Raw genomic sequence first — 16,800 nt, forward strand, 5'->3', positions numbered from 1 at the left:
TCTGCCCTTAGACGGCTCACTACGTGCCGCTCCTTTCCCCAGGCATCGTGAGTAAAGCAAACGGCAGAAATAACTGAAAAACAAGGGGCGCCTGGGGGCATCGGAGGGTGAAGCCTCTGCCTTCCGCTCCAGTCGTGATCTCAGGGTCCTGGGATCGAGCCCCGCATCGGGCTCTCTGCTCAGCAGGGAGCCTACTTTCCCATCTCTCTGCCTCTCTGCCTGCTTGTGATCTCTCTGTCAAATAAATCAATAAAATCTTTAAAAATAAAACAAACAAACCTGAAAAACAGGCTAGCACCTTTCCTTTGGGCTTTTGGGCCCACTTTTCTTTGCCCGAACCATCTCCCCCATGAGCATGGCTGATTTCGTTTTGTCACCCGGCACTTAGCTCAGACACCAAAGCCCGAATCTGGTCATCTAATTCTTTGTTTTTGGGGGGGAGGGGGTGTTTGCCTTGATTTTTGTTGTTGTTACTGTTTTCTTCTCATAATTTTTTCCTGCACTTGACATATTCTGGTTTAGTTTTTGTTGACTTTATCATTGATCCTTCACCATTAGAGTGGTACTCCAGGAGATCAGGAAATGAGTCTGTGGCTGTCTTGTTCAGCCCGCACTATGCTCCAGCTGTCAGGGCACCTGGCAGGTACACAGCAGCCCAGGAAAAACGGGAGACATGGACGGACAGGTCATCAGAGCCAAGAGAGGGAGGAGCGTTGCCTGATCGCAGCACTGGGAGCACAACCTGTGCCCGACACCAGCCTGCCTCAGGCTGTTGAATCATCCCTCCCATTTAGGCCAACTTGCTTGACTTTGCTGTCCATCTGGACAGATTATTAGCCCAGAATCATCCAGATATATTGATATACACATCATCTGAATGAATTCATCGTTTTTGTATTTGTGGGAAATAGTTTAGTATGAGCAAAACCCAAGATCCAAGCACCTGAAATGTAAGTATCTCAAGTGTACCGGCCTGCACGCCTTCCCTCCTTGCCTGCTGTGGACAGCCTGGAGTCAGTCTCTCGGGGCCTCCAGGACGAGCACTCACAGTAGAAGGCAGGCACTCAGTGACCTGGCTTTTTGTTCCCAAGACTTGGGTATCCGTGATGGTGGCGATGGCCCTGGAGCCACTTCCCAGACTACAGAGTGTCGAGACCAGTGGAGGTGGGCAGGGGAGGCAGCAGCCCTGAACTTGCAGGAGAGCATGTTTGTGAGGGGCTTTTCTTGGGCACACCATCTAGAAGGGCCTCGGAGAAGAGCCTTCTCTGCCTCGGGGGAGGCAGGGTATGGTGTTGTCTGGTCTTGGCGTATGGGCTTTTCCCCAGACGGAGGAAGGCACACCCCCTTCTGTTCCCCGGCCTGAGAACCCGAGCCCCAGCCCTCCCCCGCCCCCAGCTGACTAGATCACAGCTGGGAGCAGCCCCTCCCGTTTGAGGAGAGGGAAGTCTGTGCCCACACAGTGAGAAAGCAGAACCCGAGGAGAAACCATTTGGCCCATTTCTGGAAAACATACAGTCCACAATACCGGTGAGTAAACAGCACAGCAACACAAACCTGTTACAGGAGGTGTGAAGGAAGAGCACGTAGGAAAAAAAGACGGACGCCTTGAAGCAAGCAAGTTCCAGGCTGCACCTGCTCTGTACTCCTGAAAATTTTCAGAAACTGGTTTTCACGTTTCTATAAAAAAAAGTTGAGTGAATTTTTGCCCTTTCCTGCTCGGGGATAGGTGAAGATATTTTTGAAATGTGCAAATGCATGGTATAACATTGAAATTTGTACTAGAAGGTGTGACGTAGAGAAAAGAGAAGGAAGTCCTCCAGCAAGAAGGCCAGAGAACGGAAGCTGAGGCCCGGCCTGCTGCTCCAGGAGTCCCTACCGCCGGAGGCGGTGCCCAGCCAGGTCTGCGGTAAGCCGCTTGTGCACTCTCGAGGAGGGCCGCCTCTAGATGGGAGCACAGGCCAGAGTCCCCCGTCCCCTGAGGACAGGCAGCATCTCGAAGCAGTAGTCAACCCTTGCCAGTACGGGAATCAGAAGCTGATTTGAAGATTGTCTTATCCATTAAAAAGAGAATAAACTGTAAGGAAAACAGTTCTTAGAAATAAGAAATGTTATAAACTTAGTCCCGCCGAAGCCAGAATCGATGCTCGCAGAATGAGCTGGAAGCTGAAGGCACAGGATGCTCACAGTGTGCAGGGAACAGAAGTACGAACAGTGTAGGAGATAAAACCACCTTTAGCTAAAGAAAGATTGGACTTTGTGTTGAAGTCTTCAGAGTCCAAACCAGTGAAAGTCTATAAATTTGTCACCTTCCCCAACAGTGTCAGTGACTTAATGAAAACTTTTTAATGCATTAGCAACAAAAACTAGTAAGAATTTGGGAGTACACCTAATGAGCTGTCTGGGGCTCAGACGGGTAAAATGATAAAATTTTGCTGAAAAGGGGGAAAGGTCTGAATCCAAGGACGTGCTGGGTTCTCGCTGGGGGAACTCGATACTGTAAAGATAGTGGTTCTCCCTGTGCGTAGACATCATGTCCCTGACGGGATCCTAGCAGCGGACTTCGGTGGGGCTTGTGTGGGTGGGCGGCCACGCGCGGTCCTGGGACGCCAGAAGCTACAGCAGCCCGGCCCGCGAGCGCTTGCAGCAGCGCGGCGGAACAGAAGGCGCAGAAGCAAGTGGGAAGCTGGAACAGAAGAGGAGCCGCCCACGGAGGAGGGGTTCGTGGAAGACGGGACGAGACCTGCCGGCTGCTGTTTCAAAAGGTGCCGCAGCCGCCACGTCCTACTACACGTACAAGTAAACTCCGGCTAGCCGGTGTCGAAACATGAAATATGAAGGAATTTGGGGATAATGCCAGAGAGTGAGTTATCCCTTCAGTAGTGTCAGGATAGGGAAAAGCATCGTTAAAAACAAAAAAAACCCTGAATTTAAGGAGGAACTTATTCCTCCCCCCATCCCCAGAACAACCGATTTTGGTTGGGTCGGAATCCCGGGGAGCCTCCACAGTGTGCTCCCCGAGGAATACTGCCATCAGCCAGGGTAACTGGCACGTTTCAGCAGCTATGTAGTTAGTATTTTTTTTTTTTTTTAATGCTGCCGGATGCAACAAGTACCCTCTTCAACACGAGCTTCTATAAAAATCTGGCCCGCCAGCCCCTCTGCCCCTGGGCCATTGGTCGGCCCTCCCGCTCTCCTGGGAGCCTCAGCAGTCGTCTTCCAGTGGCCCCGCCGAGCTTCACCCCAGGCACCACGTAAGGGGAAGGAAACCTGTGCCGACAGGACTGCAGGCGAGGATGCTGAGAACAGATGTGTCCAAGAAGAGCCAGCAGAGCTGAAGCCACCAAGAGCTGGCGTTGGCGGCAGGATGCTGGCGAGGGTGAGACGTCCAGGGAGAGCAGCAGAGAAGCTGTGGCCAGGTCCCGGGGTGGTACATCTGAAGCCTGCACGCCACGCCTTCTGCCCCTGCCCCACAGCAGACCTCAGCGGTCAGGAGGCCTTCCCGCCACACTTGAGGAGCCTCGGCCAGGTGGTCTTACTGTGCATGAGAGGATGGACCTTTCTGTCTCTTTGGGCGACAGTGAGGATTGCTTCCCTGCAGCACCTCTGACCTTCCTGGGGAGCGGTGCCCCCTCTTCTCGTCTAGGCTTGTAGAGGACTCTGTTTCCCAAACGCCTCTTCTGGGGCTATACCGCCTTCTCCGGCCTGAAATGAGCGGGGGCTGGTTCATTTCCCTTTACCCAGCTTGATCCGACCAGTGTTCTGAGTGGGACAGACACTCCCGAAACCGAAGGACCGATGATCATTTTCAGAAACAAAATTTGAAGTGGGGGGGTGGGGGTGTCCCAGGGAAGCCTTCAGAACAAATTTACATGACCCCCATCCGTAAAAGCAGGAGGAAGAGGCTGCTGGGGAGGTGAACTTCAGTCACTTCCCGGCGTGATTCTTGACTGGGCGCAGCCCACCTGCCCCACGCTGCCTGCTGCTCAGGGAGGGGACAGCAGCCTCGGCTGCACTGGCTTCTGGGGTCTGCTGATGCTTCGCTCCTGGTAACAGCTCACATCTGCTGAGTTGTTTTCTATTTTACATAGATTTTTAAAAGTAATCTGTGCACCCACCTTGGGGTGTGAAGTCACAACCCTGAGACAGAGTTGAGCACTCCACCACCCAAGCCAGCGGGTGCCCCTTACTGAGCTGCTGTAAATGGAACGTGGAAGTTGTAAAATGTGGCCCCAAGGGGTTTTTTTTGATGCACCTTCTGTGGAGAGAAGGGGTCTGTGTCCACCCCCTTGGCATCCCACCTGCTCTGGGACAGTGTGGTTACGGTTAAGTGGCTCTGGTGGCTTGGAGGAAGAACCTGAGACTGGTCACTGCGGCCTCTTAGGACACTGGTTGGAGGAGCCCAGCCACCACGGTGTGAGGGAGCCCAGGCTCGCCCGGGGCCAGGCGCATGGGGAGAGGGACGGACCTCACCCTTAGCAGCCTTGTGGGTGCACCGCCGTGGGAGTGGGTCCTCCAGCCCCACCCGGGCCATCTCAGCAGACACTCCCCCGAGGCAGAGAAGGGCTCTTTCCACGGAGCCGTGCCCAGACTGGTCAGGGGTGAAGTGGATGGTTTTTGCTCCTTTAAATTTGGAGGTTGATTTATTCTTTATCAATAATTAGTTGTATGATGGTGTTTATCTCATGATATCCATATATAAACTATATGTATTTTTATTAACGAGGATAAAATCTAGAAACAAATTACATACGTAGATGAACAAATGCGTAATTTCATCAAATTTCTCCATTCCGCTTGGGGGACATCCCTGTTCACAGAACTGGTCAGGTGCAGGAAGAGGAGCCCCCTGGCCTTTGGGTAATGAGGCCGAGTCAGAGTGTCACAGATGGCAGACCAGGCCAGAGCCGGTCGTCTGTGTGCCTTCTCCGCCTGTGGCATGTCTTCACCTTGTCACCTGAGGTAGAGAGAGGCAGACACCACCAGGGGCGTTTTCTAGAAGAGGAATGTGGGAGGTGTGGTTTCCCCAAGGCCCACGGCACACCAGAGGCACAGTGTCATTTGGACTCAGGCCTGTTCACTTCAAAAGCCTGCGAGGGATCCCTGGCCGCGGGTCCCCGGGTGCTGTCCGCTCTGCCGTCCTGCTGCCCTCACATCTGATCTGTGCGTCACTGAGCTCCTTCCCCCGCTGCAAGCCCACGGTGTGCTGGGCGCTGAGCCAGTGTGGCCTCTGTTGCTTGACGTGGCCCGTGTCCCACGGCCTTCGTCGGTGAGGAACCAGAGGCAGCAAAGCGTCTGTTCCTGGTGTGCAGTACGGCCCCTCTGGACCCCCGCCCCCATCCCCGGTGGGCTCCGACCGCTTCGCCAGGCCTTGTCATCGTCCTGGTTTCTCACCAGAGACCGCCTGGGCGATCTTTCAAACAGGCTCACACTCCTGTTGCTCTGACAGGGCAGGATTCCTTCCTGTGAATGGAACCCTTTATTCTCAACATCCATAAATCACAAAGGTTAAAATGGGAGCTGACATGTGACCATGTAAAGTGGACATTTTGCACTTGGGATGGTTTGGAAGCAATAAACTCAGGCCCTGAGGTGCTGAGTTATGAGCAAACTAACCCTCCCTCCCGACCCAGAGGGCGGGTTAACTCCTTCAAGCCTCGGGAGAACGTAGTGTTACACTCCCACTTCCCAGGTGAGGACGGTGGGGCGGGGAGAAGCCTGGCCGGAGGGGAGATGTTGCTGGGTCATGTGTTGGCGACCACCAGGACCTCAGGGGGAACTGGAAGCCATAGTGGCTTGTGGGGGACACCAAAGAGATCATTTAATGGTCGAGGAATGTGGTGGTGAAGCTGTGCCCACCAGGATTTGCGGTGAATCCAGCTCTGGCACGTCCTCGCTGTGTGATCTCAGAATGTTTTCCCTCTCGGTGCCTTGGTTTCTTCACCGGTCAGCCCTTCGTAGCCTTTAATTTTGAGTTCACTTGAGCCACACAGCCGTGCTTTGAAAGACGCCCTCCCACCGTCACCTCCGCTTCACATATGGGGAAGCTGAGGCACAGGGAGGAGAAGCGCCTGCCCGAGCTCACGAACTCAGCAAGTTAATCCGTGCCCTCGGACCCCTGCTCTGTCAGCTAGAATCTTTGCTCTCTGCTTCTCAGGAGCCTGGGGACATCTTTGGGGACCAACACAGCCGTCTCGGGACAGGGTCTGAAGTGGTTTGCTTCCCTCTTTCCACCTTTGCAAGGTTTATTGTAAATAAGCAGTATCGCTTGTGTAATTAGGGAAAGATTATATTTAGTCTCTACCACCTCCAAGGTCATGTGTCCCTTAACATAGATCAAAGGGCCTGAATCCTCAAAATCATGTTCCTCTGTGCACATCTGCCCACGTTCTGGAGAAACCTGTTTTCCTTGAGTTTATTGGGAAGTCGGCTGTTGTCCCAACACAAGCTGCGCGATGGACAGCAGGTGGCGCTGCCGCCTCGTGGAGAAGCCACCAGGAATGCGCTTTCCGGGGTGGGGCAAAGGCGCTGGGCTGCCTCTCTCCCAGGGACAGTCCCCTCTCCCCAGGAAAGGCACTCTGGAGAAGACCCCTGGAGAGTTAACAGATACCCACTGCCCACACCTGCTGCCGCCTCACCAGGCCTCTGACCGTTTGAACGGAGACCACGCAGCGCTTGCTGCTTGTGTCACACAAGCAGTGACCACGCCAAGGTACTGCAGGACCCAGAAACGTGTGCGGATCTGTGGCTGGCTCTAGGGGCATTTCCAAAGTTTACCCTTTCTCAGGGGACGTCTGAGGACCTGGCGCACTTCCCTGTGGCCTTAAGCCCTAAGCACAGTGGGGACGCATGGCCCATGCTTCCTCCATGGTGTGGGAGTTTTAATAAGATGCTTGGAGAGGCTTGTCACCATTGCTTCTTCCCAGACCTCTATTCCAAAGCCATGGGATATGACCTGCACCTTTCCTACGAGCAGCAGACGTGGTCTTGTGGACCACATTTCAGTTGGCCCTTTCGCTAGGCCTGGTAGCTGGAGGAAAGTGGGTGACCAGGAGCCGCGAAGCACAGTGAGTTACGGACGAGGCTTTGGGTCTGATTCCAAATTCCAGCTCTTACTAGCAGTGCCTGGAGCAAGCCCCCTGACCTGTCCATGCCTGGTTCCTGCCTCTGGAAGGCGGGAGTAGTCCTAGGACCTCCCTAAGGGAATCCCAAGAAGGGCAGAAGGGTGTGTGGGAAGAGGGCTTTCCGTGGCCAGCATGCAGCCTGCCTGGTGAGCACGAACGTCCGCTGCATGTCTGGACGTGGAGCCGCCATGGCAGCTGGGCGGGAGGGGGCAGCAGAGGCCGCGCTGAGCTTCCTTCACCCGGGCTTTTCTCAGGAGTCCAGAGAACTTTGGGGGAGAGACTGCAAACTCAAGCAGTCACCAGGACCCCTGGGAATCTGTGAATACTGGAGTTCTGGGTCCCACTTCCAGAGAGTCGAGTCAGGTAGCTCTCAATGCCATGCTCCCCAGTCTGCAGTTTGAGTGGACGCCCTGCGTGTTTCTGATGAGGGCAGTTCCACACTGAGAACCACCATCAGAAATGAAGTCATGGGGCTCAGGGGTCTTCTGGCCTGGAGGTTGAGAGGTCCTCCCTGGGAAGGGGGCAGGGTCTCTCCAGGTGCAGGGTGCTAGAAGGTGGGGAGCTCCGTGGCTCCCAGACTGAGCACTCATTGGAAAGCCTCCAGTCTAGGCTCTAGGGAAGTGCAGAATCTTGCCGTTTGCGTGGCACACACCCTTCCCCACACGCACCCTGCACCCTCGACAGATCTGTAGGGAAGCAGGGTGGGTCTTGTGACCATTCCTGTCTGGGACCACAGAACTCCTAAGGACATTTGCCACTGCCCTTCATAAGTCATAAGGTCAGTATTGCTAGAGATGAACTGAGGTTCAGAGGTGATAGGGCTTGCCCAGGTATGGTGGTGGCAGGGCAGAGATTGTGTAGCTTCGTCTCTACTGTCTCTGGAATAGCTGCCAGCTGGTGGGTGCTTGGAAGGCAGGGAGCCAGGCCTTTATGCACCCCCCCCTCCCTTCCTGTTCCTAGCTCTCCAGCTGCAAAGGGAGAAGAAAACTGGGACAGGTGGGCTTTGATGGCACAGGGGGGCCAGGCACCTTCCCATCAGAGGCACATTTCCGGAGTGCCTTCTAGCCAGTTGTGGACCAGAGGTGGGCATGAGGGTGCTCCACGGGGTGAGGACTGGCTGGGCCTGCAGTTCCTTCCCGCCTGGGACTGGGCATCGAGGAGGGCGCCAAGACAATTCTGCTGCTGGGTCTGCGATGGGCCAGCTGCTGAGGCTTGGGTACACCCAGGACGTCAGCCCCTCTCCCCAAGCAGAACCCTGTCGTCCCTGGGATGTGTAATCCACAATTAGAAATCCTGTGGCATTACCCTTGCGACTTCCTACCTCCAGGCATTTTATTGGGGGGGGGGGTGGGATTCATACACTTAGAGCAGCTTGACTGCATTGTTCCAAGACCGCCCCCCCCCCACTGAGGTATGCTCAGGTTTTATGAATTAGTTCTACCTAGGATGTCCCTACGGTAGAATGATACAAATGCACAAAGCGCACATGGTTTTGCAATAGAGTCAGAAATGCCTTTACATTTCTAAGATTGCTGCTTGTACGTGCACAGCACATTCTTGTGCAGGCGGTCGGAGCTTTGCCCCTGGACCCTTTGCAAATCAGGGGAAACGGGCCCTGGGGAAGACGCAACCCAAACAAGCAGTTTACACGAGGCACCAGTAGCAGCAGCAGCGACAGCAGTGTCATGGCTGCAGAGACCCTTTTGCCTCCTTTCCAAGCCAAGCTTTCCTGGGGGTGGGAGGGGGCGGCTTTTCTCTCATCCCCAGGCGCGGGGTCAGACTGGGAGATGGAGGCCAGGCCCAGCCTATGGGTCCCTGGCCGGTTTTCCTGCACCAGCCCCTCTGCGTGCCTCCTTCGCAGCCAGGCCAGGATGTGGGAGCGATGGGAGAGCCCGCAGAGACGCAGGTGCCGCCGGGGAGTGGAGCAGGAAGCCGGGGCTCGCCTCTGCTCGTCTCTGGTCCGGGCGCGCAGTAGATCTCTGGCGGTCCTGTGGGGGCAAAAGAGTGGGCGCAGAGGCTGGAGACGTTGCTGGAGACTGGGGAGCTTGCCGGCTGGGCAGGCATTGGGTTTCTCCTAATCAACCCCACTTCCCAGAACCTAGGTCCTAATTGGGGCTCAGTCTCCGCAGCGCGAGAGGGAGGACAAGACCCACTCTTGCCTGCGGCTGTTGCCTGGATGCGAGCAGAGCACAGTTTCTGCACTGGAGGCCCGCGGGATTTTCTCCGGCCTTGTTTTCCTGGGCACCGATCTGATGGGCTGCTGTGGTGGCGTCCACCCCAGAAGGGACAGTGCCGTCGCTGCTCGCTGCAGACATGCTCCCGGAGCGCAGGACTAGGGGCGTGTGGGCGGCAGCCTGCTGAGCAGGGAGACCCCAGCCCCGTCGCTTCGGCCCACCAGAGACCCCAGGGATGGAGTCACCAGCCTTTTCCTGTACTCTTTATCTCGGTTTTATAGACAGCGGTTAGTTTGGGACATTAATTGCCTAGGCGAGTTTGATAATTTTGATGTAACAGAGCACTGGAGAAATTACCCTCATGTCCAAAATGTCAAATTTGAGAAGAACCAGGTTCAGAGGCTCGCAACCCCACGACGCGGAGAAACTGCGGTGGGTCCTGAATGGCCGCACGGACAATGTGATTTTACTGTTTGTTTTCTTAGGTAGGCAGGAATCGGTAGGGAAGGAGGGTGGTCCGTTAGAGACACAGGTTTTAAACCGTGTGTTGCCCCCCACAGTGACTTTGGAGGAAATGTTCCTGAATGGAAATGTTTTTGTCACCTTGCTCTCACACCAGTGGTCTTTTTCTTACTTCTATTTTACTCACTTGTGAGTTGGGGAAAAACAAGTATAGAGAACCAAAAACAAACAAACAAACAAACAAACCACAAAAAACCCTCAAAAAACAAAAACAAAACTCTACAAAAAAATAAGTTGTTTCATAATTTATAACAGCTAGAAAATGGTAACAGTGAAGCCTGAAACTCCAAGTAAAACTCTCACTGGTGGCCAAAAAAAAAAAAAAGAAAAAGTTAAAAAAATCGTATATATACTTATATCTATGCGGCTTTCCCTGAGGAAAGGAGGGGCACAGTTTTTCTTTCAACATCTGATTATGTATCTCAGACAAGAAATGACATTTAGAGGGGCAGAGGGCTCTTCTTAAAAAACAGAAGCCAAGAAAAATCGTTCCTCACGTCCAGATCTCACGTCAGTCGGAAGCGAAGGATGGAAAGAAGAAGAAAAGGGGGAGAGAGAGAGAGGGAGAGAGAAGAAAAAGGATTCAGAGACGTCCGCATTTTACATAAGAAAAGGCTGGCGAGGCCAAGCCGCTGTCTGTGTGTACTGGGGTTGAGAAGATACTCTGCCATCCCAATCCCAATAAAATACTCATGTGATTTTATTTCTAGCTGATACAATGTTAAAGGCCATGTACAAATGTTATACATTTTTATTTTTGTTCTTTTTTTAGGAAAAAATACACAAAAGGCAAAACATCCTCGAATTGTCATTTTATACAGTGCAGAAGGAAATTTAAAATACGTGTCACAAACGCTGCACCCCAGCAGCCAAATACTAAAAAAGGGCTAGTCCTTCATTTTATATATATATTTATATAAACATATGGAAATTTGTTTTTACACAGATTGGACTTTGTTTCAAAAATTTACAATGGACCTCTAAAAAAAAAAATTTCTACGCGGCAAATATTGCCAACAAAGTTACACCATTAATACTGATAAACGGAGGAGCCGATGCGGTGTTTCGATTATTAGGGAAGAAAGTAGAATAAATAACAGGATGAGCCTTGCTATAGTTTAAAAAAGTGCCTTAACCTTTCTGCGTCGCCTTCGCCGCCATCCTGAATCCGTGCGCTCACCGGCCTCCCTGTCCCCGCGCCGCGCGGTGCTCCCCTTGCTCTGCCGCCAGCACGTTTTTACAGTAGAGATCGGGAGACGGTTGGGTCCTGTGAGACGAACACCCGCCGGAACAGTCCAAATGCAATCGGAAACAAAACCAAAAGGGCTGTCGAGAAGGCCAAGGAAGAGTGAGGGGAGGGCGAGGCCCGGGGAGCCCCTGCTGCTGGGCTCCTCCCGGTTTCTTTTTGTAAGAGGAGCAGTGGCTTCGGAAACGCAAGTCCGCACAAAGATCCACCTGTGGTTGCTGGAGGGCTTCCGAGATGGGGAGGGAGATGGGATTTCTTGCCCCCCTTCCCTGCCAAACACGGCTCTAAGAGGAGACTTGCGCATTCCAAGACATTCTTTCAAAAAAAAAAATTAAAAATAAAAAGATAAATACTCGACGAAAAAATAAAGTATTTGATAATGATGGTCTCACATGCTGGCCTTTCTTCTGAAAACCTTCCCCCACTTCTGCCATTGGAGGGAAAGCGGGGAGAGGCCTCAGCAGAATTCTCGTTTGGATGTTGAGGGTCCCCCCAACACAGCACCGTCTCGGCCGCCTTCGACTGGATCAAAACCAGATACTTATTTACCAACAGCTGCGGTCAGACGGACCCCACAGCCACCATTTGTTAATCTTTTGAAGAAGTGGGGGAGGAGGTGCTGACCGCCGTGCTGCGTCTTTGCCTTGGGGATTTCTTTCCAAATAATCCAGGTGGGTAGGGGTCAAACCCTGTCTTCTGCCTATGGTTATACCTCAAGAATAAAGCAGTTTCTTGCAATGCGTTCCAGATCCCTGCGCCAGGCCGCCCGGGCCGGTGGGGCCTGCTCGCTGTGGTCTCACATCACACAGGGCTTGATGTCTTGGTAGGTGACCTGCTGGTGGTAGTAGGAGCCACTGCCGGCCGAGTGCATGGACGAGGGCGCCATGGTGTTGAAGGAGAAGACGAACTCCTTGCGGTCACACATGCCGGGGGACTGGGAGTGATACCTCGGGATGCCTGGGAAGGAGGCAAGAGGAGGGCAGGGAGCAGAGTTAGGGTCAGGGACGCAGGGCTCCAGGCGGAGAAGCAGCGCCACCCGGCTCCAGCGCAGGGCCCCAGGGCAGGGCTCTGTTGCCTCCCTACGTCCCACCGAGGTGCCAGACTCCCAGAGTTCCGGCCTCAGGCGGATCCAGGCAGCCCCAGATTCCAGGCCCTGGGCTCTGTGCTCCAGCACAAGATCCCAGGACCCCAGGGATGACCGTTGCTCCCTGGGTGCCCACTGTGGGGGCCTCTATCGCCTTGGACATCAGAGCTCCAGGCTGGGGCTCCCTGAGGCTGAAGGGGAAGGGGTGAGGAGGCTCTCACGGGCCAGCAGATCTCAAGGAGAGTCTGGTCTCCGCTTCCATGGCCAGCCCAAGGCCTGTGCCGGGCCCTGGGGCATCTACCTCCCAACCTCAAAGCCTGCAGAGACCCTGGTGCCCCTGGTGCCTTACCCAGGGGAAGGGCCCCTCCGAGAACACCTCCCTCCCCGCAGCGGGTGGAGAGGCAGCCAGAGCCTGGGAGTTTGAAACAGCCCCAGCCAGGAGATCCCTGCGGAGAGACCGCCCTCCGGCCTTCCAACCACCGGACCCGCTCCTGCCTCGCGGGGGCAGCTGACAGCTGAGCCCTGACTGGCCCTGCTGAGCTCCTGAGCGCCCTTTTCAGACCCAGGCCGGGAGAGGCTGGTGGGTGCAGAGAGGAGAGGCCCGAAGGGCGCACTCTGCTGCGTCTCCTCCTCGGAGGGGCGGGGAGGAGTGTACCTGCCACACAAAGCCCGGATCCTCGGAAACAGAGAGTCTGTGGGGCCTGCGCCTCTAACTCTTGCTCTGGGCCTGGCCACAGCTCCTCTCTGCCTCTATCCCTACAAAATGTCCCCCAGCTCAGCTGTCCCACAGCCAGCCTTGGTTCCTTGGGAGGCTGGGCTGCCGGGCCGCTGAGCACCCAGCCCAGGCAGCTTCGGGCCTAACTCTTCCTTTCTGTCCACGCAGCTTTCCGGTGGCGATTCCAGGGAAGGCCCAGCCAGCTGGCCAAGACTGGGCTTGGGCTCCATCCTGGGAACTTGATGAGGCGTGAGGGGGGTAAGGGCTTAAAGAGATGTAGAATATCGGGGTCTGAGTCTTTTTGTTAGAAAGGGGTCTCTTGGCCAGGCTAGGGACCACCAGCGGCTAGGAGATGGAGCCCAAGAGGAGAACAATTATCTGGACCCAAACTGCCACCATTCAAAGGGTGGTGTGCAGGACAGAGATACTCTGGAGAGCTGGGGCCTCCCCGGAGTCGTGGGGTTGGCACCCCACAGAAGTGGCAAGGAGCCCTCGCCCACGGCGGCCAGCAGTTTGGGGGCTGGATTCCGTGCACTGACAGATGTCAGAGTCCCCCAGGACTAGGACAGCCCTGGTCTCCCCACTCACCTTGCAACTCAGCTGGGGCGTTGTGACTGTTCTGGTGTAGATACGGCTGGTCCAGGGAGTGCGTGGAGAGGCTGCCAGACAGGGGGTTGGCCGCGGGATTGCAGGGGGACAGGGGCTGCTGCTTGATGTAGGAGGCGCCGCTGTTGAGGGCTGCAGAGGCCGAGGGCGGCCAGGCGGCCGTGGAGCCTGAGTAGACTGCGTGCGGCTCCATGACCCCGCTGGCGGTTGCAGGCAGCAAAGGGGAGGCGGGCACCGAGCTGTCGTGGTGCGGGTACTCACCCGCCGCTGCGCCGCCACAGCTGCCCATGTACGAGTGCCCGCCGTTTGCGGGCAGGTGTGGCACCGAGTGGCTGGGCAAAGCCATGCCGTCCACGTTGCCCGGCAAGTGGCCGTTCATCATGCCCAGGCTGCCCTCCAGCGCCAGACTGTTGGGCGGGCACGAGAGGCCGCCGGCAGAGCTCTGGAAGCCGTAGGTGTCCGGGAGGTGGTTGAAGCCGAGCCCGTTCATCATGCTGTACATGGGCTTGAGCGCCTGGCATTTCCTTCGGAAGCCGCGCGGCCGCCGCCGAAAGGAACCCTCCTCGAACATGAACTCGCTGGCCGGGTCGATGGTCCAGTAGTGGCCTTTACCAGGCCGCCCAAGGCCCTTGGGCAGCTTGATGAAGCACTCGTTGAGAGAGAGGTTGTGGCGCACGGAGTTCTTCCAGCCCTGGTAGGAGCCGCGGAAGAAGGGGAAGCGGCTCTGCAGGAACTGGTAGATCTCGCTGAGCGTCAGGCGCTTGGTGGGCGAGCTCTGGATGGCCATGACGATGAGCGCGATGTACGAGTAGGGCGGCTTCTCCGGGCGCCGGATGCCGGCGTTGGTCTTCTTGGCCTTGGACGGGCCGGACGACGCGGGGTCCATGGCCGTGCCGCCTCCCCCGCCGCCGCCGCCGCCGCCGCCGTGCGGTGGCTGCTGCTTCTCGGGCGCCGAAGACATCGGGTGGCTGCTGCCGCCGCCGCCGCTGCCGCCGCTGCTCTGCGCCGCCGACGAGCCGGGAGGAGGAGGAGGAGGAGGAAGAGGAGGGGGGGGAGGAGGGCGAGGGGGAGGGGGCTGCGCGCGCGGGGCTGGCTGCACCTCTGCCGTCATCCGCGGCCACTGCTCCGGAGCGGGCCTCGGCGCGCCCTCCCCCGCCCACCCGTCCTCCCCGAGGAGCGGCTGGCTCCGCCGGCGGTTGGCGCGGAGCCCCCTCTCCCCAGCTCCTCCTCCCCCTCCTCTCTCTCCTCCCTCTTTCCCTCTCGCCCTCCCACTAGGGAAGGAGCCCAACGGAGGCTGAGGGGCAGCCTCTTTGCAGCCCCGGCCGTGGCCACGAGGAAGCCCCCCCCCCCACCTCCGTCGCCGGTTCTTTGGGGAAGGCCCCACCTCCGGGGCCTGCGGCCGTGCGCCCCCGCGGGGAACAGCACTTGGCCCTTGCCACCCGTGGCGCTCGGCTCCACGGCTCCAGCCAGGCCGCCCTCACTGCATCTTCTCTCTGCGGCGTCTTGAGGGCCGGCCTAAGACCCTCCAGGAGTTCCCTCCCCCCCCCCCGCCCCCCTCCGGCCAGCGTCGGTGGGCGCTTAAAGGGCCCCCACCCTCGGCGCCCCGCGGCCGCCAGCAAAACCGCCCCGCCTCCACCAACCTGGCGAGCAAGTGTTAATGCGCCCTCCGCCCGCGGCTCTGCCCCGTTCTGCGCAGCGCCCCCCCACCCCCGCTCCCCGCCTTCCCCGCTCGGAGGCGCGGACACCCCGGGTCTCCCCGGACGCGCACAGCCGGGTGGCAGATCGCAACTGCAGCGGCGGCAGCGGGTACCGGGCCGTGGCCACCGCGGGCACAGCCGGCTCGGCCACGGGTCCCCGCGGCCAGCGGGCGTCTGTTCCCGTGAGGGACCGCCTACCCACTCTCCCCGCCCCGGGAAGGACTGCGCCGCGCCTGGGACTTTTTGGACTCGCCCAGAAGCGCGCGAGCGGGCGGGCAGCCGCGGGAGCCGAGCACGGGCGGAAAACGAAAGCTCAGGGCGGGTCGCTGCCGCTTTGTCTCGGGCTCCGCCGACCGGGCGGGAGCGAGTGAGAACCGCCGGCCCTGGGGGGGCCGAGACCACACGGGCTTCCCGGAACAAGCGGCCCCGCTCATTTGCTCATTCGTGCGCACACACGCATGCATTGGTGCACGTGCAAATCCGGCAAATTACGAAGAGTCAGAAGTGAAAACTCATACTCCTGTGTGCCTTCTCAGACTCACGCGTGCCTTCCCACTCACGCACACACGTCGCTCAGGCACGTGCGCCCCAAGTAATGCGCTCACTCACCGGGACAGAATAAGACCACAGGAACTTACATTCTCACCAGTTCTCATTCACGTGGACACTAGCCACGTTCGGATCTGAACCACATTGTACCCGGTCCCCACCGCCCCCAACACACGCACACAATGAAAATCCGCCCATTTGGCCCCGCAGCTCCGGTGTCCCCACTTTCCAAGAACAGGTTCCGATTTCTCATAGATGGTAAAGGCCCTGGCAGGAAGTTTATACGGCTCAACGTAAACACGTTCTGGGGATTCTTTAATAATAATAATAGAGAATTCCGCGTGCGCGGGGGGAGTTGGCCTAATGCCCCTGTGGGTTCGGCCTGCCGCCGCCGCGGGGCCTCTGACACTGCGCGCCAGGCCAGGTTCCGGAAAGCAGTCTGCGCGGGCGGGGAGCACAGGCCCGGGCGGCCCTCTCGCGCCAGGCTGTCCGCAGCAGGGGGCTCGCACGCACGCCTTCCCTGGCGGTGCTGGGGTGCGGGCTAGGGCTGGGGGGGAGGACAGTGGCGCCGAGCGCGGAACCGCGCAGGAGCTGGGCGCAACACGGCAAGCGGGGACCCAGGTGAGTGCTGTTCGCGCGCTGACTGCAGGACACCGAGCCCAGCCTCTCTGGCCCTGGCCCTGGGTCGGGCGGAGGGAGGAGAGGGCAGTTTTCCAGGGTCGTCTCGGGAAGCCTAGATGCCTTGCCCTGGCAGGAGCCTGGACAAAACACAGATGCCGGGAGTGCCGGGAGGCTCAGAGTGCGCCTGCCCCGCGGCGCTTTTCAAAGCCCACTGTCCTCTCGGGTTTCTCTGGCTTCCTTGTCCCCCGCTGTCCCCCCTCCTTGCTCAGACGCCTTCAGCCTCGGCGGTAGACGCCTCGTCGCCTTCGGGGCGCCTGGCACGTCTGTGCGAGGAGCTGGGGGTCGCAAGGCGAAACGCGCCCAGCGGTCGCTAGCTTTCCAGGCCGAGCGGCGCTCGCGGAAGCCGATTGAGTCGACTTCTCCGCACTCCGCTTCCGCCGGGCTCCCCGGCCTAGGGGAAGGGTG

At 57.5% G+C, this 16,800-nt stretch overlaps 1 protein-coding gene across 1 annotated transcript; it reads right to left on the reverse strand.

Moving 5' to 3' along the window:
• Nucleotides 1-10,550: 10,550 nt before the first annotated feature.
• On the reverse strand, nt 10,551-15,011 carry FOXF1 (forkhead box F1). Its single transcript, XM_059151686.1, has 2 exons — nt 13,451-15,011; nt 10,551-12,020 (listed from the first exon to the last, which is right to left on the reverse strand). The coding sequence occupies exons 1-2, from the start codon at nt 14,577-14,579 to the stop codon at nt 11,860-11,862; spliced, it is 1,290 nt and encodes a 429-aa protein (XP_059007669.1). The 5' UTR covers nt 14,580-15,011; the 3' UTR covers nt 10,551-11,859.
• Between the last annotated feature and the right edge of the window lie 1,789 nt (nt 15,012-16,800).

The sequence above is a fragment of the Mustela lutreola genome, chromosome 16 (assembly GCF_030435805.1).
Source record: "Mustela lutreola isolate mMusLut2 chromosome 16, mMusLut2.pri, whole genome shotgun sequence".
NCBI classification, from domain to species: Eukaryota; Metazoa; Chordata; class Mammalia; order Carnivora; family Mustelidae; genus Mustela; species Mustela lutreola.